This window comes from Nerophis lumbriciformis, linkage group LG32, assembly GCF_033978685.3.
Source record: "Nerophis lumbriciformis linkage group LG32, RoL_Nlum_v2.1, whole genome shotgun sequence".
In the NCBI taxonomy this organism is placed as follows: Eukaryota; Metazoa; Chordata; class Actinopteri; order Syngnathiformes; family Syngnathidae; genus Nerophis; species Nerophis lumbriciformis.
In genome coordinates, this window is record NC_084579.2 from 5,942,522 (window position 1) to 5,969,524 (window position 27,003).

Sequence of the window (27,003 nt, forward strand, 5' to 3'; positions counted from 1 at the left end):
CGGGTGGTTAAAATCAGGCACTTTGAAGCTTTTTTTTAGGGATATTGCGTGATGGGTAAAATTTTGAAAAAAACTTCGAAAAATATAATAAGCCACTGAGAACTGATTTTTAATGGTTTTAACAATTCTGAAATTGTGATAATGTTCCCCTTTAAGTGCTGCTTTTGTCTCGTTCAGGCGTCTGGGAAGAACCTCAACCTGAATGATGAGTCCCAGCATGGCCTCCTAATGCAGCTGCTCAAGCTGAGCTACAACTGCCTCAACTACGACTTCATCGGGACGTCCACCGACGAGTCCTCAGACGACCTCTGCACCGTGCAGATCCCCACGTCGTGGCGATCAGGTGATCTGTTGGCCTACGTAAAGTCCAGCACGCTTCATGGCAAACAGTTAGTGACTTCCTGTTTCACCCCTGCAGCGTTCCTGGACTCTTCCACCCTGCAGCTCTTTTTCAACTTGTATCATTCCATACCGCCATCGCTCTCCCCATTGGTGAGTCACATAACCTTTAACCCAATACAGGTTGCCTTTGTGTTACTGCTACGCTTGTATCAATGTACAATTGCTATCAGGGCTGCAGCTATTGATTATTTTAAAAATCGGGTATCGATCGATTAGTTTGTTCGATTAAATTGGATAAAACACACTTTATAGTAGGGCTGGGCGATATATTGATATACTCGATATATCGCGGGTTTGTCTCTGTGCGATATAGAAAATGACTATCATGATATGCGAGTACCGTATTTTTCGGACTATAAGTCGCAGTTTTTTTCGTAGTTTGGCCGGGGGTGCGACTTATGTGTGAAATTATTAACATAATACCATAAAATATCAAATAATATTATTTATCTCATTCACGTAAGAGACTAGACTTATAAGATTTCATGGGATTTAGCAATTAGGAGTTTGGTAAACATATTGCATGTTCTATATGTTATAGTTATTTGAATGACTCTTACCATAATATGTTACGTTAACATATCAGGCACGTTCTCAGTTGGTTATTTATGCCTCATAAAACGTACACTTATTTAGCCTGTTGTTCACTATTCTTTATTTATTTTAAATTGCCTTTCAAATGTCTATTCTTGGTGTTGGGTTTCATCAAATAAATTTCCCCAAAAAATGCGACTTATATATATTTTTTTCCTTCTTTATTATGCATTTTCGGTAGGTGCGACTTATACTCTGGTGCGTCTTATACTCCGAAAAATACGGTATACGTTCTCACGCAGTTGCTTTTAGCTGCTGGCATTACACTACAGGCTCTCCTCGCTCTTTCCTGTGTCTCCTTCTCACAGACAGACAAGCGCACCTTCTACATACGTCACATATTGTCGCGTCATACGTCACATACGTATACGCCCACGTTAGCAGCATGGCTAACGTTAGCTGTGATGCGAGCGCAGCCGTGCGAGTGGTAATACGAGAGAAAGAAGGTGCGAATCTGGTAACAATTGAAGGAAGAATTAATTCCCCCAAAAAACAGCAGGGGGTCCATCGTCTGGCGGTGGTTTGGCTTCAAGTGGGAATATGTCGAACAGACAACCGTAATTTGTCAAGTGTGGGGCAAAAGCGTTGCTATAAAAAGTAGCATTACTGCTAATATGTAGCATCATTTGAAAAGTCACCTGCTAGAGAATGAAGAGTGCTTACTCCGCATGTCAACATCTCTGTTCAGTGCCACACGCCCACACCATCAAAATGCCGAGGCAAACATTTCCAGATCAACACCGTATGAAAAAAATTGTGACTTTTTTTAGTTGTGATTTCCTTCTCTGCATGAAAGTTTAAAATGAGCATATATTAATGCAGTATGAAGAATAATGTTTTAATGTAGACACATAGAATCATCATACTGCTGTGATTGTATGCATCAAGTGTTCATTCATTAGGTACGGTATAGCTCGGTTGGTAGAGCGGCCGTGCTAGCAACTTGAGGGTTGCAGGTTCGATCCCCACTTCCGCCATCCTAGTCACTGCCGTTGTGTCCTTGGGCAAGACACTTTACCCACCTGCTCCCAGTGCCACCCACACTGGTTTAAATGTAACTTAGATATTGGGTTTCACAATGTAAAGCGCTTTGAGTCACTCGAGAAAAAGCGCTATATAAATATAATTCACTTCACTTCACTTCACTTCAAAGCTAAGGCAAAATATCGAGATATATATCGTGTATCGTGATATGGCCTTAAAATATCGCGATATTAAAAAAAGGCCATATCGCCCAGCCCTACTTTATCGTCTTGTGTATTTAAGGTAAATTAGTTGAAATAAAGATTTTTGTACTTGCCATGATCTGCGTTACCTTCTATTTACCTTCTTTGACTGTCTTTTACCTCTTTTTACCTTTTTATATTTTTTTTAACCTTTTATTTACCTTCTATTTACCTTTTAAGTGTTTTTTTTTACCCTATATTTACTTTCCTCGACCTTTTTTGACCATGTTTTACCGTCTATTTAACCTTCTTTATTTCTTCTTTAACCATTTATTTACCCTTTTACATACATCATTTGACCTTCTCTATTCCTTTATATACCTTTTTATGTGCATTTTGTCACCTTCTTTTATCTATTTACTTCTTCTACCTTCTATTTACCTTTACTGCCTTTACCTTCTTTAACTTTAATTTACCGCCTTTACCTTCTATATTACTTTTTAACTTTTATTTACCTTCCATTTACCTTTTTCCACCTTCTTTTAGCTTCTATTTAATTTATTTACCTTTTACCTTATTTATTTTACCTTCAATTATACTTGTTTTACCTTCTTTTATGCCGTCCGAATTTTATAATTTTTTATTGGTTACACTCAAACGATTAATCGAAGCAACAGACTATAAATTGAAGCTTTTTTATAATCAAATTAATTGATTAATCGTTGCAGCCCTAATTGCTATAGATCCACATAACCTAAAGAATGTTGGCTCAAAGCTCAACCAAACCAATTTTATCTGCAAAAGTTGAATGGAAGTAACTGGACCACTTGTTGTATTTGAAGACGTTACACATTTTAATCCAAAAGGCTTTTTCAGTTCTGAATTTTTTTCTGAAACAACCGATCATTGTCGTCCAAGGAGACCAAGGGCTTGTTAGTGACCACTTTCATCGAAGTGTGAGACATTCTGGGATGTTGTAAGCTGACAACAGGTGATAGTGCTTACTAGGTGTGTCCCGATCCCATATCGTACCTGTATTTGGGATCTGCATTAGTCCCGAAAATTTGAAATCAAACGATGGAGGCGTGGCGGAAGAATTTATAAAATAATCTTGCCTTCTTTCATACTTCCTCCAAAGGAGCCATTTGGAATTTGTCCATAGTTGTGATGTCTTACAATGGGTGACGTAGCAGACATCTCCATATATGGGAGAGTTGGTGATTTTTAAACTGTGGCACGAAGGTTCTATTTAGTGGTATTTAAATATGTACTGTATATGGAGTGTCATTGTTGATGTTTGTGCAACGTGTCTAATGTTACAGTGGCCAAGCTATTATAAATGGTTGTTAAATAAAACCTTGTTTTTAATAAACACTTTACCTACGCTAGTGTATTTTAATGTTGGTCATTACGGTGGTACTTGGAGAACCAAGTGTTTAGTTTTTTTTTGACAACCACTGTGGTAGAGATTTACACAAAGAGTCTTGCAGGAGTTTGCCATTGTAGCCACCAAATGCCTTCTTTTTCTCCATCCTCTTTTTGTGGGGCAGACTGGCTTGTACATGCACATGTGTCCTCTGCTGTTGCCATTTCTAATACAAAGGGCTGGGCGATATGGCCTTTTTTTAATATCGCGATATTTTAAGGCAAAATATTGCGATGTATAATATCACGATATATATCTCGATATTTTGCCTTAGCCTTGAATGAACACTTGATCCATATAATCACAGCAGTATGATGATTCTATGTGTCTACATTAAAACATTCTTCTTCATACTGCATTAATATATGCTACTTTAAAACTTTCATGCAGAGAAGGAAATCACAAAAAAAAAAATCACTATTTTTTTCATACGGTGTTGATCTGGAAATGTTTGCCTCGGCATTTTGATGGTGTGGGCGTGTGGCACCGAACGGAGATGTTGACATGCGGAGTAAGCACTCTTCATTCTCTAGCAGGTGATTTTCGAAATGATGCTACATATTAGCAGTAATGCTACTTTTTAAAGCAACGCTTTTGCCCCACACTTGACAAATTACGGTTGTCTTTTCGACATATTCCCACTTGAAGCCAAACCACCGCCAGACGATGGACCCCCTGCTGTTTTTTGGGGGAATTAATTCTTCCTTCATTTGTTACCAGATTCGCACCTTCTTTCTCTCGTATTACCACTCGCACGGCTACGCTAGCATCACAGCTAACGTTACCCATGCTGCTACCTCTTTGCTGCGCGAGGGTGTATACGTATATGACGTATGTCGTGACAATATGTGACGTATGTAGAAGGTACGCTTGTCTGTCTGTGAGAAGGAGACACAGGAAAGAGCGAGGAGAGCCTGTAGTGTAATGCCAGCAGCTAAAAGCAACTGCGTGAGAACGTATACTCGAATATCACGATATACCGTATTTTCCGCACCATAAGGTGCCCTGGGTTATAAGCCGCGCCTTCAATGAACGGCATATTTCAAAACTTTGTCCACCTATAAGCCGCCCCGTGTTATAAGCCGCATCTAACTGCGCTAAAGGAATGTCAAAAAAACAGTCAGATAGGTCAGTCAAACTTTAATAATATATTAAAAACCAGCGTGATGTGGGCGCGCATGGAGTCGTATATCAACATGGACGGAGCTGCGTGAAAAAAGCCACCCGGCCTCTTCGCGTAAACTTACCTTAACCACTCGCTCAGCTTTTCTTCATCCATCCATCCATCCCTTCGAGTTAGCTTTTATGATGACGCCGGCTGGAAAGGTCTCTTTTGGCAAGGTCTTCCTTTTGAATATCACCATGGGTGGAAGTTTCTGGCCATTAGCATGGCAAGCTAGAACCACAGTGAAGGATGACTTCTCATTCCCTGTGGTGCGAATATTCACCGTACGTGCTCCCGTTGTATCCACAGTGCGGTTCACAGGAATATCAAAAGTCAGTGGAACCTCGTCCATGTTGATAATGTTCTCTGGCCGGATCTTTTTTTCAGCTATCTTGTTTTTACAATATGCACGGAAAGTAGCCAGCTTTTCTTGAAAGTCTTTAGGCAGTTGCTGTGAAATAGTAGTCCGTGTGCGGATGGAGAGATTGCGTCTTTTCATGAACCGGAAACCTGTCGCTTAGTAGGAGCCATTTTGTGGTCTTTACAGATGTAAACACACAAAGGAAATGAAACGTAATATCCGCGCGCTTCTTCTTCTTCTACGCGGGCGGGTGGTTGCTTACAGTAGAAGAAGAAGCGCTTCCTGTTCTATGGGGGCGGGTGCTTACCTTGGCGGTTGCTTGCGTAGAAGAAGAAGCGCTTCCTCTTCTACGGGGAAAAAAGATGGCGGCTGTTTACCGTAGTTGCGAGACCGAAACTTTATGAAAATGAATCTTAATATTAATCCATATATAAAGCGTACCGGGTTATAAGGCGCACTGTCAGCTTTTGAGAAAATTTGTGGTTTTTAGGTGCGCCTTATAGTGCGGAAAATACGGTAGTCATTTTCTGTATCGCACAGAGACAAACCCGCGATATATGGCCCAGCCCTAGTTCCAACTTATATCTGTAGACTCCATATGGAAGCACAACGCTAAAAACTACAACATGGCCGACGGGGTGGAGACACAGTCGAAGAGGCCTTGGCCGTGGAGGAGGACTTTGGCAAGTCATTTTTGTTAGGGACTACGATTCGAACGTTCCCACTTTTGATTTGCTTCTCTCAATCGGTGGGAGACGAGTGGCTCTTCATTTTATGTTGGCTTTGAAAAAGACCCAGTTAGGACACAGAGGACTGATACTTTGAAAGGAGAAGCCATCAATGTCCAGTTGCCTCCATTCCTTGAACATTTACTCTTCTCTATTAGCTTGTACATTTACACCTGTGTGTGTTCGTGTCTGTGTGTGGGGGGGGCAACAGGTGTTGTCATGTCTAGTCCAGATAGCTTCTGTCAGGAGGTCGCTCTTCAACAATGCGGAGAGAGCGAAGTTCCTCTCACACCTGGTGGACGGAGTGAAGAGAATACTCGCCAACCCTCAGGTAAGTCTCAACACAAACAAACGCGAGCAGTGGAGGTGCGTGCGTGACTTTGCGCTGTGCGGCCCAGTGTCTGCCCGACCCAAACAACTACCATGAGTTCTGTCGGCTGTTGGCGAGGCTGAAGAGCAACTACCAGCTGGGCGAGCTGGTTAAAGTGGAGAACTACCCTGAAGTCATCCGCCTCATCGCCAACTTCACCGTCACCAGTTTGCAGGTGAGCAAATGCCATAAAGGGACTTCGCTGCCTGTGAGCATGTGGTCATGGCTTAGTGTCTGTGTTTCAGCACTGGGAGTTTGCACCCAACAGCGTCCACTACCTGCTCAGTCTGTGGCAGCGTCTAGCGGCGTCCGTCCCTTACGTCAAAGCCACAGAGCCACACCTGCTGGAGACCTACACCCCCGAAGTCACCAAGGCCTACATCACATCCCGACTGGAGTCGGTCCATGTCATCCTCAGGTGAGTTTGTGTGTGTGTGCGTTTACATACATGTGTGCATAACCATGTAACCACATACAGCAGACCTGGGCAAATAAAGGCATGTGGCCCATTAAGCTTTTCAATCTGGCCCGCCGGACATTCCCAAATCATTTTTTTAGATCTTTAAGATGGAAACTGTATGTAGCTGCCATTATGATGTGCGGTGATGTTTTTAAATTACCGGAAGTCTTGAACTATACAAAGTATTTAAATGGTTGGAATCTGCGCTTTTGAATGATATACCTGTACTAGTTACGATGGTAACCTAATTCGTAGAGATGTCCGATAATGGCTTTTTTGCCGATTTCCGATATTGTCCAACTCTTAATTACCGATTTCGATATATACAGTCGTGGAATTAACACATTATTATGCTTAATTTTGTTGTGATGCCCCGCTGGATGCATTAAACAATGTAATAAGGTTTTCCAAAATAAATAAACTCAAGTTATGGAAAAAAAAGCCAACATGGCACTGCCATATTTATTATTGAAGTCACAAAGTGCATTATTTTTTTTAACATGTCTCAAAACAGCAGAAACAGCAGCTTGGAATTTGGGACATGCTCTCCCTGAGAGAGCATGAGGAGGTTGAGGTGGGCGGGGTTGGGTGGGGGGGGGCGGTTAGGGGGTAGCGGGGGGTGTTTATTGTAGCGTCCCGGAAGAGTTAGTGCTGCTAGGGGTTCTGGGTATTTGTTCTGTTGTGTTTATGTTGTGTTACGGTGTGGATGTTCTCACGAAATGTGTTTGTCATTTTTGTTTGGTGTGGGTTCACAGTGTGGCGCATATTTGTAACAGTGTTAAAGTTGTTTATACGGCCACCCTCAGTGTGACCTGTATGGCTGTTGACCAAATATGCCTTGCATTCACTTGTGTGTGTGTGTGAAAAGCCGTAGATATTATGTGATTGAGCCGGCATGCAAAGGCAGTGCTTTTAAGGCACGCCTCCAATATTGTTGTCTGGGTGGAAATCAGGAGAAATTCAGGAGAATGGTTGCCCCGGGAGATTTTCGGTAGGGGCACTGAAATTCGGGACACTCGTGTGCCACTCCGTACAGCGGCGTTTTAAAAAGTCATACATTTAACTTTTTGAAACCGATACCGATAATTTCCGATATTACATTTTAAAGCATTAGCAGTGTGGGTGGGAGTGTTTCCAGAGCGGCCTGAAATGCGGGTGTCAGGGACAGATGCGGTCGGAAGATTTTTACAGCAAAGTTCTGCAAGAAAAGTGATATATGAGATTGTAGGTGTTTTTTTTTGTTTTTTTTTACCCTTCGCATGCATATTTCGCCGTGTTTGTTGCATTTTTGTTGTTTCGCTTGACTGTAAATAATTTCGATCGAGAAGGGGTGTGAGAAGTAAGAGGAGCGACGTTCATATGTTGTCATTATTCAGTGTTTTATCGTTCATAAACAATATCGTAAATCCCACATTATCGTCATGTACTTTCTGGAAGTCTCATTCAGTAGAAAATTTTAAATTCCATTCTGTTTTTTAAGGCGGTCTGTCATAACGTTTTTAGCATTCAATCAGACATTATTGTGAGGTTTTGTATTCGTGTTCCTAAAAATAGGACCCAAAACACACACACATTGTACAGCAGATTGTCACAGTTTATATGTGTGTATGCGTGTGTGCTTATATTTATTTTTATATATATATATATATGTGTGTGTGTGTGTGTGTGTGTGTGTGTGTGTGTGTGTGTGTGTGTGTGTGTATATATATATATATATATATATATATATATATGTGTATGTTTGTGTGTGTGTGTATATGTATGTATATATGTGTATGTGTGTATATATATATATACGTGTATGTGTATGTTTGTGTGTGTGTATATGTATGTATATATATGTATGTGTGTGTATATATATATATATATATATGTGTATGTTTGTGTGTGTGTGTATATGTATGTATATATGTGTATATATATGTATGTGTATATATATATATATATGTATGTATATAATTTATTTATTTGTATTTTTTTCCTCTAAATGTGCTGAAATATTGCAAATATTTAAATCAAATCAATCCTAGGCTTGTTCATGTAGCTTATAGATGAGACATTTTTGAAGCTGGGTGACATTCTCCCTGGATGTTACAGAGTATGAGAATGTATTAGCTGCTGCCTGCTGTTCTTTACGTATGTAATAAGTGTCCTATTTGTCAATATATTTACACAAAATTGGGATTGTTGGGGGGAAAAAAATAGTTATCTCTTCACAAGCAGGGTAAGAAGGCTAGTGCTTGACAGTGTTAACCAGAGGTGTGGACTCGAGTCACATGACTTGGACTCGAGTCAGACTCGAGTCATGAATTTGATGACTTTAGACTCGACTTGACAAAATGTAAAAAGACTTGCAACTCGACTTAGACTTTAACATCAATGACTTGTGACTTCACTTGGACTTGAGCCTTTTGAATTGACATGACTTGACATGACTTGCTACTTTCCCCAAAACCCAAAGATGAAAAAGTTATTCGGGAGCGCTCCGTATTTTTCATTGTGTACTTGTCTATCAGCGTTGCGTGTGTCAGCTGGTGTGCTCTAGAGCACACCAGCTGTTGTACTGAGCTCAGTACAACAGCCAATCAAATTAGATCTACTTTGTTTTCATCACACAGCATTCATCCAATCAAATTGCAGGACAACCAACGAAGAAGACATGTCCAAACCACACGCCAGTGAACAAAAAAATTATACCTAAAATAATTTCGTTTGGGTATAAAAATGACGAGGTGGTCAACACAAAACGGTTTGCAGTATGCAACACATGCGGTTCGAAAATTACTGATGGAGAGGCAACAACTTCCAACTTCGTCCGGCATTTGAAGTTGCACAAAGAACGGTAAGTTTTGAATGTAAGATAACGTTTATTGGCTAAGTAACGTGACTTTTATTTGCTGTGTAGTTAAATCAGTGAGGCTGTAAACTCACTGCTAACGTTATAACGTTATTGCAAACACGGGAATCTGTTGCAGTTCACTACCTTATTCATACTTTTTGTTCAGTGATTTTTTTTAAGCAGGGTTACGTTAGTCAATATATCACACGTAACGTTAGACGGCGGTCAGCAGCACCGCGTATTTTAGCCACCTAAAAAAAGACAAAAATAGTAAAATAAAGGTAAAATAAATACTACGCCGCCATCGTGCACAAATGACTGACAGACTCTTGGCTAATTTGGTCTTTTGCAAATGCAATGCAGCATAGGGCCCTGACATATAAAAAGTACAACTTTTTTGTTATGTTCACGTATATGTCATGTTTTTTCAATGTTAACACTTTTGTACAAATAAGTACATTTGCACTTTATTTTTTAATGTGTTTGTTCTGTAAAGGAATGAGTTAATGTTTAAAATGACTGGTTAATAGTGCTATTATAAAGTGCAATGTCAGCACAATTTTCTTTCCTGCAATTTAAAATGCACTTGTTTTAATAAATAAATATAGCGTTTGAAAAGCATACACAATCTGTGTTAATATATTAGTCTGTGGTTAAAAGGACTTGAAAGGACTCGAAACTCAAAATGCAGGACTTAGGACTTGACTTGAAACTTTCCAGTCTTGACTTTGGACTTGACTCGGGGCTTGCCTGTCTTGACTCGGGACTTGACTCGGACTTGAGGGCAAAGACTTGAGACTTACTTGTGACTTGCAAAACAATGACTTGGTCCCACCTCTGGTGTTAACTATCTACTTGACTAATTGTTTGTAGATACTAAATACTGGTATCATATGTGTACATATTGTATCTGGTAATATTGTAGTTAAAAAAAAAAACCAAAAAGACCCATACCAATATATGTGAAAATGCCAAATTTAGCTCCGATAATTGGTTGATTTCTAATTCAATTGTGAACCTTGAACCTCCAAGCTGTGCTCTCTTAAAACAGAGTGGTCATACTATACTCGGAGGAATACGAGACAGAGGAGCTTTTACGGTACATTCAAGGACTGCTAAACAGAATAGGACGCCACAACATTGATTGATTGATTGATTGATTGAAACTTTTATCAGTAGATTGCACAGTACAGTACATATTCCGTACAATTGACCACTAAATGGTAACACTCAAATAAGTTTTTCAACTTGTTTAAGTCGGGGTCCACGTTAATCAATTCATGGTAAACACCCACCAGACATAATGAGTAATAATAGGTTTAATTTGTTTCGCACTTTTCCTTGAAATCAATCTTAACAGTACAGATCAATATTCAAAAAAATAAAAGCTTAGCTACAAAACAGATAAAACCTTGAGACTAAAACACTATCAGTGAAGCATAAGAAACACAAAACATGCAACACAGTAGGTTTTCTAAAAGTGTGTGTATTTATTTTAGTTATTTAAAATAAGAACTTAACAGATTTTAGTGTGCGTATAAGTAATTTTTTCGGCACATTCAACAATACTGCGATAATAACGATCATTGTGGTCACGATAATCGTAATATCCCTACCCGTGCATATGCCCATATTAGTACATGTGCATGTGCACATACGTACGTTTGAGTGAGGGTATGCATGCTGTGACACATTTTGGTGTTGAGCGCAGAGATGGTCTGGAGGACCCGCTTGATGACGCGGGGCTGGTGCAGCAGCAGTTGGACCAGCTGTCCACCATCGGCAGGTGTGAGTACGAGAAGACCTGTGCTCTTCTGGTCCAGCTCTTCGACCAGGCGGCACAAAGCTACCAGGAGCTGCTGCAGTCCACCAACTCCAGCGCCGCCGACATCACTGTCCAGGAGGGTATGTGTGCGTGTCTCTTTTACACCCAACTAAGTTAAAATTGCTCAATGTTAGTCCAGCGCAATGTACGCCACCAGACCAGGTTCTGTCATGTGCTTGAAAAGACACATGACAGTAAAACTGCTGACTGTGACTTTAAATTAATTTATTTTACGCTGCAGGTCGTTTGACGTGGTTGGTTTACATCATCGGGGCTGTGATCGGCGGCCGGGTGTCATTTGCCAGTACTGACGAGCAGGACGCCATGGACGGCGAGTTAGTGTGTCGGTAAGAATCACACAGCTAAGACATTGTCATCATCATCATCATCATAGTTGTTGATGCAGGGTTTCTCCCTAATGTAATTGAATGTGGTGCGCCGCCATGCCATTTTCATTACCGCCACAACTTGAAAATTAGGGTTTTATTTTTACCTGAAAACCAATTAATAGTATGTAAATGTAGCCCCCAAAAGAAATCACAAAAAGTCAGACGCTATTTTTAACTTTTATTACCAATTGTATGATAGCAAACGGCACAATTCCAACAGGTTTGACCTCCCAAGCAAACACTTTTGTCTCTGTGAGTCAGTGCTTCCCCGAACACATAACACTTACTCACTCTCTGCCAATCACCTTTCAAGCACGGACGGTTTGCATGTTTGCAAACATTATAAAAACCGACATCAAATCCAAACCACACGAACATAAAATAGAATAGAACAGAAAGTACTTTATTGATCCCTGGGGGAAATTCAGCACCACAGTTCACTCACAATAGACAATAAATACTATACAGCATTATTCACATGTGAATAATATAAATACAGTCTATTATACAGCATTATTCACATGTGAATAATATAAATACAGTCTATTATACAGCATTATTCACATGTGAATAATATAAATAGTCTATTATACAGCATTATTCACATGTGAATAATATAAATACAGTCTATTATACAGCATTATTCACATGTGAATAATATATATACAGTCTATTATACAGCATTATTCACATGTGAATAACATAAATACAGTCTATTATACAGCATTGTTCACATCTGAATAACATAAATACAGTCTATTATACAGCATTATTCACATGTGAATAATATAAATACAGTCTATTATACAGCATTATTCACATGTGAATAATATAAATAGTCTATTATACAGCATTATTCACATGTGAATAATATAAATACAGTCTATTATACAGCATTATTCACATGTGAATAATATATATACAGTCTATTATACAGCATTATTCACATGTGAATAACATAAATACAGTCTATTATACAGCATTGTTCACATCTGAATAACATAAATACAGTCTATTATACAGCATTATTCACATGTGAATAATATAAATACAGTCTATTATACAGCATTATTCACATGTGAATAATATATATACAGTCTATTATACAGCATTATTCACATGTGAATAACATAAATACAGTCTATTATACAGCATTGTTCACATCTGAATAACATAAATACAGTCTATTATACAGCATTATTCACATGTGAATAATATAAATACAGTCTATTATACAGCATTATTCACATGTGAATAACATAAATACAGTCTATTATACAGCATTATTCACACATTAACGACAGCTAGTCGTTACAGTATGAATTGATATATGAATTGTTTATATTATACACTATTGACAAGTGATGTACTGAAAACTTGAGCACCGAAAAAAGACTTTGATTACCGAAAACCCGCGCAGCCGAAATCGAATGTAAACAAAACGCACGCCACTGTCTGGAGTGTTGTCAGCATGTCTGTGATGTGGACGTAATTTGAATATATCGCAGATATACCCGCGGACAGCCATCTACAAAATGTGCAAATATTAAGAGCACAGTGGCGGCTTTTAAAGAGGGAAAATCCAACTGGAACAACAGCGCAGAGCAGGCGTGACATCATGTTCGCTGCAGCTCCCCTCTTTCGTCGGGGACATGCAGGGACAGAAGTAAAGAGTCTATAAACACGTGTACATTTTATAACACCAGAAGAGGATGCTAGATTTGTTGCTAGTTGTTTTTACTTTGAAAAAGTCATTAAAAGTCTCCAAGCACCGGAAAAAATCTCAACAAAGTACATTGCAAGCAGCAACAATTTCAAATATGGCCAAGCGATAAAAAAAAATATGTTAATACTAACTAAAAATAACAGATTTGTTTTTAAATGTATGTATACATTTGTTCAGCTTTTTTAAAGAGGATCATATCATAGCAAATTATGCAAATGTCTCAATGGCGCCCCCACGGTATCTTAGTAGTCTCGGGAAAATTCTGTGATGCTATTTGTTATAAATTCCCATTGTCAGTGATTAAGATAGAAGATAAAGTTCCCTATTTAATATGTTAATTGTTGAATATAATTGACTATATTATTGTTGACGTAAACAAGCTATTAATGTAGTCATGCACCTTTTAAGTTGAGTCTGTTTGAGTCAGGCAGTTTACCGGGCAGCTATGTTTACTTCCCGGGGTCCTTGAGTCAGTGTGTTAAACAGTGTGTATGTGACAGTGTACTTAGCTGCTGCTGCTAAAAGTTACATTAAAAGAAGAAGTTGAAACGTAAAACGGTGTCCTTATTCCCTAACCGGAGTACGCTCACGGGTGAAGAGTCCCAGCACAACAACAACAACAACATCAGTTTATCCATATGGTTCTTTAATACTATTCTTAAACTGACCTACACTGAGCTCTCTTTTCGTCTTCTACTTCTGTATTTTTTTGTCATCATCCTTCTTTCTACCTCATCTTCTATTGCTTTTTTTTTTTTCTTCTATTTTCCCTCTCCTCCTTTTTCTTCTCCTTTTTCAGGGTTCTGCAGTTAATGAACCTGACAGACTCACGACTGGCCCAGGCGGGAAACGAGAGGCTGGAGCTCGCCATGCTCAGCTTCTTCGAGCAGTTCAGAAAGATCTACATTGGCGACCAGGTGCAGAAATCTTCCAAGGTGAGAACACGCCACACCCACCGTCACCAGGAACACGTCGCTGGCCAGTCCAAAGCGACACTGCTTGTCATTATTGCGATGTCCGACTGACTGACTGTTCTCTGTGTTGCGGGGCAGAGGCTCACTACGCCCAGATAAGTGTTGCCCTCTCCTTTAGTCGTAGCGCTCCCTACCCTTTCAACGCAAGATTAGGTTAAGCTTTACTAGACACAGCTTCTATAGCACATGTATTAAATGTAACTTCATGTATAAGATACACCCTCTTCGACTTCCGTTTACGGTATGTAGTGCGCATGTCAAAATAAACTATTCCGAATTTAGGTGTGATGCATGAAAAGAGATCATTGCTTTCAGGTTCCTTGTACACGGTAACATTCAAATCCGAATTATGATCAGACTAAATAAATGTTTGTACACGTGGCTAAAGATTGACATCAGCGTCTCACTTACTTTTCCCCCTAGCAAAGCCTTCTTTTCTGCATTCCTTCGTTTTTTTGCCCCAGAGACAAACAGCGATGCTTTCTTTATCAACTCCACTGTAAATTATTAGAAACAGGAGGTTTATTTTTTTGGAACACTCTGGATGAAATTACCTGGACAAATTTACCTGGTTTAGTTTTCGGCCACAATGTCTTTGTGAATGCTTTCTTCCTTTTTAGGAACCCTTTAGAGTAGAGGTCTTCAACAGGGGTCCGTAGAAGTACTGCAGGCGGGGCGTGATTATTTTTGGTTGAATTAAAGGCCAAAAGGTTGGACACACCTTCTCTTTTCAATGCCTTTTCTTGTCACTGAAGGCATCAAAACTATGACGCCTGTGAAGCTCATCTAGAGAATGCCAAGAGTGTGCAAAACAGTAATCAGAGCAAAGGGTGGCTATTTTGAAGAAACTAGAATATGAAACATGTTTTCAGTTATTTCACCTTTTTTTGTTAAGTACATAACTCCACATGTGTTCATTCATAGTTCTGATGTGACAATCTACAATGTAAATAGTCATGAAAATAAAGAAAACCCATTGAATGAGGTATGTCCAAACTTTTGGCCTGTACTGTATATCTTTTTACATTTCCCCCTCCGCAAAAGTGTAAATGTCTTTAAATACCATGCATGTGGAATGTTCGCAGAAATTTGCGTTTTAAAACAATAATTTTTGCATCAAAATATCACTTCCTGTGTTTAAAAAAAAAAAAAGAAAAAAGAAATATCAATAAAAATCTGATCTAAGCAAAATTGGTTGAACGCTCGCCTTAGCCGCAGGTCCTCGTTTGTCCAGGAAGCACAGCTGCTAACTGTTTGTGTGTGTGTGTTGTAGCTTTATCGTCGACTTTCGGAAGTTCTTGGCCTAAATGACGAGACGATGGTCCTGAGTGTCTTCATTGGGAAAATGTAAGTGGCGCTCACTGACCTGTGACGCTTCCAAACGTGGCAGTGGACAAGAACGTGTCTCTCTCACTCTCTTTTTCTCTCCCCCACCAGCATCACAAACTTGAAGTACTGGGGCCAATGTGAACCCATCACCTCCAAGACCCTCCAGCTGCTCAACGATCTTTCTTTAGGATATCCTTGACAATCACGCCACGTAGTCTTCAGGCGTCTTTTGGAAGAGCATTTCTGATCATGTCTGCTCATTAAGTGTCGTAGCGACCTGTAATCGATTGAAAACCCGAATATCAAGTCTTGATCCTTGATTGACGTCTCCACATACAGTAGTGTCAGGAAGTTGGTGAAGCTCAGTGCGGTCCAGTTCATGCTCAACAATCACACGGTGAGTATGTTCCATGCAGATGCCCACACGTGCACGGTGTGCGCCCGCGCTGACGTCTTCTCGGTGTCTTCTTTTAGAGCGAGCACTTCTCCTTTCTGGGTGTCAACAACCAGTCAAACTTGAGCGACATGAGATGTCGTACCACTTTCTACACGGCACTGGGGCGCCTCCTCATGGTAGATCTGGGTAAGCGCAGATGCATGTTCTCCTTGACCTGCCATCAAGTTCATCACCGCTGATTGAATTGTTATAATCATTTCAGAATAGCATTTATATAGAACAGGTCTTTACATTTAAAGAAGTGCAATGGTTTTATTTATCTTATTTCCCTAAGAGCTGCACCGTTTCCCGTAGATTACCAAGAAACCTGTGGCGTCATGATGTCATCGTATAATTTGCTATGATAATAAGATTTTCCTCAATAAGGCTAAAAAATGTATACATACATTAGGGGTGTAATGGTACACAAAAATTTCGGTTCGGTACGTACCTCGGTTTAGAGGTCACGGTTCGGTTCATTTTCGGTACAGTAAGAAAACAACAAAATATAAATGTTTTGGTTATTTATTTACCAAATTTGTAAACAATGGCTTTATCCTTTTAACATTGGGAACACTATAATAATTCTCAACATTAAACTGCCTCAAGTTTTTGCTCAGAGTAAATAAAATGACAAAACTTTTCTTCTACATATAAAAAGTACAACATTAAACAGTTTGAAGTCAACTCCATCCATCCATCCATCCATCTTCTTCCGCTTATCCGAGGTCGGGTCGCGGGGGAAGCAGCCTAAGCAGGGAAGCCCAGACTTTCCTCTCCCCAGCCCCTTCGTCCAGCTCTTCCCGGGGGATCCCGAGGCGTTCTCAGGCCAGCCGGGAGACATAGTCTTCCCAACGTGTCCTGGGTCTTCCCCGTGGCCTCCTACCGGTTGGACGTGCCCTAAACACCTCCCTAGGGAGGCGTTCGGGTGGCATCCTGACCAGATGCCCGAACCACCTCATCTGGCTCCTCTCGATGTGGAGGAGCAGCGGCTTTACTTTGAGCTCCCCCCGGATGACAGAGCTTCTCACCCTATCTCTAAGGGAGAGCCCCGCCACCCGGCTGAGGAAACTCATTTCGGCCGCTTGTACCCGTGATCTTGTCCTTGCGGTCAAAACCCAAAGCTCATGACCATAGGTGAGGATGGGAACGTAGATCGACCGGTAAATTGAGAGCTTTGCCTTCCGGCTCAGCTCCTTCTTCACCACAACGGATCGATACAGCGTCCGCATTACTGAAGATGCCGCACCGATCCGCCTGTCGATCTCACGATCCACTCTTCCCCCACTCGTGAACAAGACTCCTAGGTACTTGAACTCCTCCACTTGGGGCAGGGTCTCCTCCCCAACCCGGAGATGGCACTCCACCCTTTTCTGGGCGAGAACCATGGACTCGGACTTGGAGGTGCTGATTCTCATCCCAGTCGCTTCACACTCGGCTGCGAACCGATCCAGCGAGAGCTGAAGATCCTGGCCAGATGAAGCCATCAGGACCACACCATCCGCAAAAAGCAGAGACCTAATCCTGCAGCCACCAAACCGGATCCCCTCAACGCCTTGACTGCGCCTAGAAATTCTGTCCATAAAAGTTAGGAACAGAATCGGTGACAAAGGGCAGCCTTGGCGGAGTCCAACACTCACTGGAAACGTGTCCGATTTACTGCCGGCAATGCGGACCAAGCTCTGACACTGATCATACAGGGAGCGGACAGCCACAATCAGACAGTCCGATACCCCATACTCTCATCATGCTTAATTTATTACAGCATTTGGGAAGCCTGTAGTTGATTTTTATTATGTACAGTAAATGTTATATTTTTTTCAACATGTGGTAGCAGGGACCCTGCAATTCAAAACTAGGCTGCTCCATTACTAATGATTAATGTAACTATAGCTGAAAAAAATAGTACAATAGCAATAGGAGAGACTATTCATCCCTGAACACCATGGAGTTCATGTACGCTTTATGATGCACTTACATTATTATATCAACTATCAGACAGAAACTCTTCATTTAACATAATGCCCTTTTTTGCTGCTTCAACACAGCTCAATCAACACAGAAAAAGGTAAAGTGAAATAACAGACAGACAGGGCTTTGCTGTCCGTAACACACACACACACCGCAAAATGAGCTAACGTTACGCTAAAAGCGAATTAGCCTTCACCTCAAGCCAGGACTGCGAGCGAGCTGAGCTGCCTTTTATATTTCTAGAAGGTCAACGCGCTCATAGTGATGTTACTAGTAGTTGACTGGTGGGTGTTTATTATAATTTGGGGAGAGTCCGCTGCCTGATGCTCACCTGCTAAACGCTAAGCACTGACGACATGCGCTCTGAATACGCACTGCTGATTGGCTGTTACCGTTCTGAATACGCACTGCTAATTGGCTGTTACCGCTCTGCGTGTAACCAATCAGATGGTTGTGTGGGTGGGACAATGCTGGGTGTTGTGTAGAGTACTGGCAGAGAAGAGGCAGAAAGCGGAGCAGCTTGTTAAGACTTTAGCTTAGGCGGCTACTTCATATGTTTGTGTGGAAACTTGTTCGGTACACCTCCGAACCGAACCGAAACCCCCGTACTGAAACGGTTCAATACAAATACACGTACCGTTACACCCCTAACATACATTTAAAAATATGTATTTTATTAGTATTAACATTTATTTTTTATTGTATATCTTTTTGCTCTATTTTTTGCTGCTTATTGTACAATGTACTTTCTAAAAAAAAAATCAAGTGTTTAAGGACTTTTAGTGATCTTTTTTTAAAACTAGTAGCAACAAATCCAGACTTTTTTTTATGGTGTTATTAGAGAACTTGTGTTTGGAGACTTTCTGTCCTTTGATGTCTGCCACCAAATAGGCTAGCATGACGTCACACTTGCTTTGCCTCTTAAAAGCCTCTTAATAGCGCCACATTTTGTAGCTTGCTGTCTGCGGATACATATCGGGATATTTTAAAATATGTCCACATTGCAGACATTCTTCCTTCGCTGCAGAAAATCTCATGCATGTTGTCTACGTCGTCACAACATCCTGTATCGGCAGCGGTGTTTTTTTTCGGATGGCCAAATTTTCCAATGCATCACTTATCAATAGTGTGCCAATAACAGGCTATATGTATATATATATATATATATATATATATATATATATATATATATATATATATATATATATATGTCTTAATAAGGTTATCCAAAAAATAGTGCTCGATACCGTAGTAGAGCGCAATATATGTATGTGTGGGAAAAAAATTACAAGACTACTTCATCTCTACAGGCCTGTTTCATGAGGGGTTCCCTCAATCAAATCTCCTGATGATTGAGGGAACCCCTCATGAAACAGGCCTGTAGAGATGAAGTAGTCTTGTAATTTTTCCCCCACACATACATATATATATATATATATCCACTCTTACTGTAATGACCTGCAGTTGTGTGGAGCACTGAGGTATGTGCATGGGAGGAAATTTGTGTTGGAATTGGGCCGATTGTCCGCATCAGATTAGCAATAGAAGTTAAAAATAGCATCTCACTTTATGTGACTTCTTCTGGATGCTATAATACATTATATGACTTTCATTTGTTTTCATGTAAGGAACACTTATTTTTAAGGGGTGGCGGCTTGAGTTTTGACCTGGCAGTGTGCCATAATCACAAGTGGAAACCCTTAAACCAGACCTGGGCTAAATTCAGTCCACAGGCTCGTATTATAATCTACGTCACAGCAGCTGAGACAGGCACCAAGCAGTGTGGGCGGGGATTGTTTCCAGGGCAACCAGCCTGAAACGCGGGTGTCAGGGACAGTTGCGCAAGCAGATTTTACAAGGTCCGCAGAAAAGTGATATTACGTCAGATTGTAGGTGTTTTTTACCCTTGTGTGCATATTTCGCCGTGTTTGTTGAAAATGTGTTGCATTGAGCTGTATTTTAAAAGATGTCGATCAAAGAGCTAAAACGAAGAAGTAAAAACAAGGAGCGACGTTCACATGTTGATCTTTAGTGTTTTATCGTTCGTAGTTAATAGTGTAAATCTCAATTTTTTTAATTTTCATGTACCGTATTTTCCGCACCATAAGGCGCCCTGGGTTATAAGCCGCGCCTTCAATGAACGGCATATTTCAAAACTTTGTCCACCTATAAGCCGCCCCGTGTTGTAAGCCGCATCTAACTGCGCTAAAGGAATGTCAAAAAAACAGTCAGATAGGTCAGTCAAACTTTAATAATATATTAAAACCAGCGTGATGTGGGCGCGCATGGAATCGTATATCAACATGGACAGAGCTGCGTGAAAAAAGCCACCCGGCCTCTTCGCGTAAACTTAAACTTACCTTAACCACTCGCTCATCTTTTCTTCATCCATCCCTTCGAGTTAGCTTTTATGATGACGCCGGCTGGAAAGGTCTCTTTTGGCAAGGTCTTCCTTTTGAATATCACCATGGGTGGAAGTTTCTGGCCATTAGCATGGCAAGCTAGAACCACAGTGAAGGATGACTTCTCATTCCCTGTGGTGCGAATATTCACCGTATGTGCTCCCGTTGTATCCACAGTGCGGTTCACAGGAATATCAGTTGCTGTGAAATAGTAATCCGTGTGCGAATGGAGAGATTGCGTCTTTTCATGAACCGGATCCCTGTCGCTTAGTAGGAGCCATTTTGTGGTCTTTACAGATGTAAACACACAAAGGAAATGAAACGTACGGTAATATCCGCGCGCTTTTTCTTCTTCTACGCGGGCGGGTGGTTGCTTACAGTAGAAGAAGAAGCGCTTCCTGTTCTATGGGGGCGGGTGCTTACCTTGGCGGTTGCTTGCGTAGAAGAAGAAGCGCTTCCTGTTCTACCGGGAAAAAAGATGGCGGCTGTTTACCGAAGTTGCGAGACCGAAACTTTATGAAAATGAATGTTAATATTAATCCATATATAAAGCGCACCGGGTTATAAGCCGCACTGTCAGCTTTTGAGAAAATTTGTGGTTTTTAGGTGCGCCTTATAGTGCGGAAAATACGGTACATTATGGAAGTCTTATTCAGTAAAAAAAAAAAGTAAAATTCCAGTCCGTTTTGGAGGTGGTCTGTCATAACGTTTTAGCATTCAATCAGACATTATTGTGAGTTTTTGTGTTAATGTTCTTGAAAAAGAACCCAAGCACACATACTGTACATCAGATTTTTACTATATCTATCTATCTATCTATCTATCGATCTATCGCGCAAAAGTTGTAATTCTAAGAGTAAGATTTCACGTGTTGTTTGAAATATGTTTTCTCTTGTAAGCCACTGAACACGCACTGTTCTTCAGGTGAGGATGAGGAGCAGTTTGAACAGTTCATGCTTCCCCTGACGGTGGCCTTTGAAGCCGTGGCCCAGATGTTGAGCACTAGCACCTTCAACGAGCAGGAGGCCAAGGTAACAGACCTGTTGCAGCATCATGCTTACTTTACCTGCAGGATGTGATTATCCACTCCCTCCAGGATTTCACAGGCTTTTTTTTGTGTGATTTTGGCGGCCTTTAAGTGTGTTTATAATCTAATGTGTTGTCGTTGTGGCTTGTGCAGCCCTTTGAGACACTTGTGATTTAGGGCTATATAAGTAAACAATGATTGATTGATTGGTTAAAGCAGCCGTTCTGTAGTACCTGTTAGCTGCCCTATCATTTCCGTGTCCTTTTTTAACAGTTCACACATTCTGTCTACGAGCCCTGTTACTTGTTGCATCTCCTGCCGTTTTAAAAAAAAGTGCTTTTATTTTGAAGGCTACAAGTTGTTACACCAATGTTACCCGGATTGTAAACCTTTAGCGCTGATTTTTGTTGGTGAATGAGAGACTATGAGACATGATGGTTGCATGTCCACATCACTTTTGATTGGTTGGACCACACTTTTTCTGCAGGCGAGCTACTTTTCAATTGTCCAAGTGGAGGGGATCTACCTCATTAATATATATAATTTATATTGATTTATTTACGAAAGACGTATTTGTTAACAAGTACGTTACAACACATAGATTCCTTTCTTTCATGAAGACAAGAATATAAGTTGGAGTATTACCTGATTCTGATGACTTGCATTGATTGGAATCAGACAGTAGTGATGATAACGTCCACATTTTCAAATGGAGGAGAAAAAAAGTCCTCCTTTCTGTCCAATACCACATGAAAGTGGTTGCTTCTTGCCATCTTATTTGTCCAGCTTCCATACTCCCTTTTTTACACTTTAAAGCAGGGGTGCTCATTACGTCGATCGCGATCTACCGGTCGATCTCGGAGGGTGTGTCAGTCGATCACCAGCCAGGCATTAAAAAAATAGTCCTAAAAATGAGCGATCATAAATCTTCACTATGACGTCACTTTCATCACTTGATTGACATTCACGGCACCCGAGGGTCTTCTGAGATGACGCTGGCTGCTGCCAGCTCATTAAAATTACCGACTGGAAGGCGAGAAACACTTTATTTCAACAGACTCTGGCGCCGTACCTGTCGTCAAAACTCCAAAGACCGACTGCACAGTTGCACAATAAAAGCTCTGCTTCATCCTGCCTGCGCTACCAAAATAAGAGTCTCAGAAAGCTGGCGTGCACAAGCTAGCAAGCTACGGAGTTTGCCGACAATGTATTTCTTGTAAAGTGTATACAAAGGAGTACGGAAGCTGGACAAATAAGATGCCAAAAACCAACCACTTTCATGTGGTATTGGACAGAAAGGAGGATTTTTTTTCTCCTCCATTCGAAAATGCGGACGTTATCATCACCACTGTCTGATTCCAATCAATGCAAGTCATCAGAATCAGGTAATAAACCAACTTATATTCTTGTCTTCATGAAAGAAAGGAATCTATATGTGTTAAACATGCTTGTATTATCTTTAACCACCTTTAACTTGTTAACAATATTAACTATATGTGTTAAACATGCTTGTTTTATCTTTAACCACCTTTAAGTTGTTAACAATATTAACTATTTGTTAAACATGCTTGTATTATTTTTAACCACCTTTAACTTGTTAACAATATTAACTATATGTGTTAAACATGCTTGTTTTATCTTTAACCACCTTTAAGTTAACAATATTAACTATTTGTGTTAAACATGCTTGTATTATTTTTAACCACCTTTAACTTGTTAACAATATTAACTATATGTGTTAAACATGCTTGCATTATCTTTAAACACCTTTAACTTGTTAACAATATTAACTATATGTATTAAACATACTTGTATTATCATTAAACACCTTTAATGTATTAACAATATTAACTATATGTGTTAAACATGCTTGCATTATCATTAAACACCTTTAACTTGTTAACAAAAACATATATTTCATAAATAAGTAGATATAAATTATATATATGAATGAGGTAGATCCCCACGACTTGATCAATTGAAAAGTAGCTCGCCTGCAGAAAAAGTGTGAGCACCCCTGCTTTACAGGAAATACATTGGCGGCAAACTCCATAGCTTGCTAGCTTGTGCACGCCGGCTTTCTGAGACTCTTATTTTGTTAGCGCAGGCAGGATGAAGCAGCGCTTTTATTGTGAAGATAGGAACTGTGCAGTCGGTCTTTAGAGTTTTGACGGCAGGTACGGCGTGAGAGTGTTGAAATAAAAAGTGTGTCCCGCCTTCCTGTCGGTCATTTTTTCTTAATGATGATCTAGCAGCAGCCAGCGTCATCTCACAAGACCCTCAGGTGCCGTGAATGTCAATCAAGTGACGAAAGTGACGTCTTGGTGAAGATTGACGATTGCTAATTTTTAGGTTTAATTATTTAATGCCTGGCTGGCGATTGACTGACACACCCTCCACCATAGCTCGCAATCGACGTAATGGGAACCCCTGAGTTAGACATTAGTGTTGCACTGTATAAGTTATATGAATTCGGTTGACGATAGAGCCGTTAATACTATGGTTATACCATTACAATGCATGTTGATGACACATTCTAGCCGTGTCTTGCAAATTTGCAGACGACAAGTGACCAAACGCGTCCTTAACTCAATGTACCGCTTGCAGCTAATGTTTCTCCTCAGTGCAAACCCACTTCTAAGTCAGCTATCCTCACCTCCATGGCGGCAAATAAACGAACTTTGTTACGAGTCGCTGGAGGACGAGGAATAGCTAAACATGCTACATTACACACTGTAAGAGGATCTGCTAACTGCAAGGTAGAGCTCTTGAATGTAAACAAAGGTGGGCGGATAGATGCAAATATTGAAAGTAACAATACCAAGGGTAGTATCCATACAAAGTCTATATTACAGTGGTAAGATTATTTTTTTATTATCCAAAAAACGTTTGTCATTCCTGTGATTGTTTACAAACTCAGGAAATAAGGATTTAAAGGGCAAAAACCAAAGGATTTAAATCAGAACCAGTAGTAAGAAACAAGCTGTTTGTTTACATGATTTTTTTATTTCTCTTTGCTATTTGGGCTTATTGGATCCTAATTAGAATAAAAACTACCGTATTTTCCGCACTATAAGGCGCACCGGATTATTAGCCGCACCTTCTATGAATTACATATTTCATAATTTTGTCCACCAATAAGCCGCCCCGGACTAAAAGCCGCGCCTACGCTGCGCTAAAGTGAATGTCAAAAAAACGCTGCGCTAAAGTGAATGTCAAAAAGACAGTCAGATAGTTCAGTCAAACTTTAATAATATATTGAAAACCAGCGTTCTAACAACTCTGTCCCAAAATGTACGCAAATGTGCAATCACAAACATAGTAAAATTCAAAATGGTGTAGAGCAATAAATAGCAACATAATGTTGCTCGAACGTTAATGTCACAACACACAAAATAAACATAGCGCTCACCTTCTGAAGTTATTCTTCATTCGTAAATCCTTCGAATTCTTCGTCTTCGGTGTCCGAATTGAAAAGTTGTGCAAGCGTGGTATCCAAAATGGCCGGTTCCGTCTCGTAGAAGTCATCGGGAGTCAGTGTCGCTGTTGTTCTGTGAATCCTGCCTTCCGGAAAGCTCGGACCACAGTTGTGACCGAAATATCTGCCCAAGCATTTACGATCCACTGGCAGATGTTGGCGTATGTCGTCCGAGGCTGTCTGCCCGTCTTAGTGAAGGTGTGTTCGCCTTCGGAGCTGTGTGAAAAAAGCCACCCGGCCTCTTCGCGTAAACTTCCCTTAACCACTCGCTCATCTTTTCTTCATCCATCCATCCCTTCGAGTTAGCTTTTATGATGACGCCGGCTGGAAAGGTCTCTTTTGGCAAGGTCTTCCTTTTGAATATCACCATGAGTGGAAGTTAGCATGGCAAGCTAGAACCACAGTGAAGGATGACTTCTCATTCCCTGTGGAGCGAATATTCACCGTACGTGCTCCCGTTCCACAGTGCGGTTCAGTTGCTGTGAAATACGGTAGTAATCCGTGTGCGGATGGAGAGATTGCGTCTTTTTATGGACCGGATCGTTTAGTAGGAGCCATTTTGTGGTCTTTACAGATGTAAACAGGAAATGAAACGTACGGTGATATCCGCGCGTTTTTTCTTCTTCTTCCGGGGGCGGGTGAAGCGCTTCCTGTTCTATGGGGGCGGGTGAAGCGCTTCCTGTTCTATGGGGGCGGGTGCTTTCCTTGGCGGTTGCTTGCGTAGAAGAAGAAGCGCTTCCTGTTCTACCGGGAAAAAAGATGGCGGCTGTTTACCGAAGTTGCGAGACCGAAACTTTATGAAAATGAATCGTAATAAAGCGCACCGGGTTATTAGGCGCACTGTCAGCTTTTGAGAAAAATTGTGGTTTTTAGGTGCGCCTTATAGTGCGGAAAATACGGTAAGAATCATGATGTACTTAGTCCATAAGTACACAAACATGTACTTCATGTTTAGTGACATGCTAATTCTTATTTTTACACTTTTTTTTCTTTCAAATTCCATTGTATGTTATACTCTTCTGACACCACCAGATGGCAGTATAAGTGTCCACATAAGCGGCCATAAGACCCCAATTCAGTAGCATACCTGCCAACTACTCCGGTTTTCCTGTAATTAGTACGGTTTTCATCAACCTATTCCGGGTTACGGTTGCAGTGATAAAAAATACGTTTTTTCATTAATTTAAAAAATATATTTTTTAAAAGTTTTATTCACGAAATCGTGTAACAACAATGACAATCGACACTGCTTCCCGTAACTTCCTATCGAGCCATTCCGAATGCCATGCGCGAGGCTATTTATAGCACCGCTGCCAAGCACGAGGCACCTGTTGCCATTGTTTCCAAACGAGCGAACGATCATGGAATCAGCCGGAGAAAAATCGCAAACGAGTCTTAAACCGAAAAGAAAACTGCAGTCATTCCGTGAAGAATATTCAAAAGCCTATCCGGGAATAATTATCCGTTCCAAAAAGGGTGAAAACTACGCGAATTGCACCTTGTGCAGACAAGATTTTTCGATCGGACAGGGAGGAATTAGCGATGTAAAAGACCACGTTGGGACAAAAAAACACAAGTCTAATGCCGTTGCTAGCGATACAAGTGGAAAACTTTCAACGTTTTTCGTCGCCCAAACAGATTCTTTGGATACATTTGGATTTTAGCCACAAAAAGGTAATGACACCAATGTTATCTATTGGAATTGTTTAGTACTGTTATACTGTTAAAAGTGTTTATACTATTTATGCTTTCAAGTCCAAGTTGAAGAAATCTTGTTAAATGTTGACAGCATAACTACCAAAATACAGAAGTATGTCCTTAATATTTTTGCAGTGCTATTTCTGTTGAAAAGTTAAAATGATTACATTAGAGATGTGATGTGCCACTTTTCAAGTGTCTGATGGCTTAAATTAATTTTCATTAATTTTTCATATT

General features: G+C 40.4%; 1 protein-coding gene across 5 annotated transcripts in view; it reads left to right on the forward strand.

Annotated features, from left to right (window-relative positions):
* Positions 1-27,003, forward strand: part of xpo7 (exportin 7) — a 78,701-nt gene that overhangs the window by 26,132 nt on the left and 25,566 nt on the right. For 4 of the 5 annotated variants that reach the window (XM_072912070.1, XM_072912074.1, XM_072912072.1 and 1 more), the window contains 13 exons: positions 178-343; positions 419-492; positions 6,054-6,173; positions 6,241-6,387; positions 6,458-6,630; positions 11,223-11,416; positions 11,578-11,683; positions 14,251-14,386; positions 15,699-15,772; positions 15,863-15,943; positions 16,088-16,151; positions 16,229-16,337; positions 21,488-21,594. In XM_072912070.1, the coding sequence (XP_072768171.1) occupies positions 178-343; positions 419-492; positions 6,054-6,173; positions 6,241-6,387; positions 6,458-6,630; positions 11,223-11,416; positions 11,578-11,683; positions 14,251-14,386; positions 15,699-15,772; positions 15,863-15,943; positions 16,088-16,151; positions 16,229-16,337; positions 21,488-21,594 (1,551 nt within the window). Of the gene's footprint in view, positions 1-177; positions 344-418; positions 493-6,040; positions 6,174-6,240; positions 6,388-6,457; positions 6,631-11,222; positions 11,423-11,577; positions 11,684-14,250; positions 14,387-15,698; positions 15,773-15,862; positions 15,944-16,087; positions 16,152-16,228; positions 16,338-21,487; positions 21,595-27,003 lie in introns of all 5 variants that reach the window. The other variant, XM_072912073.1, reaches the window with a different exon arrangement.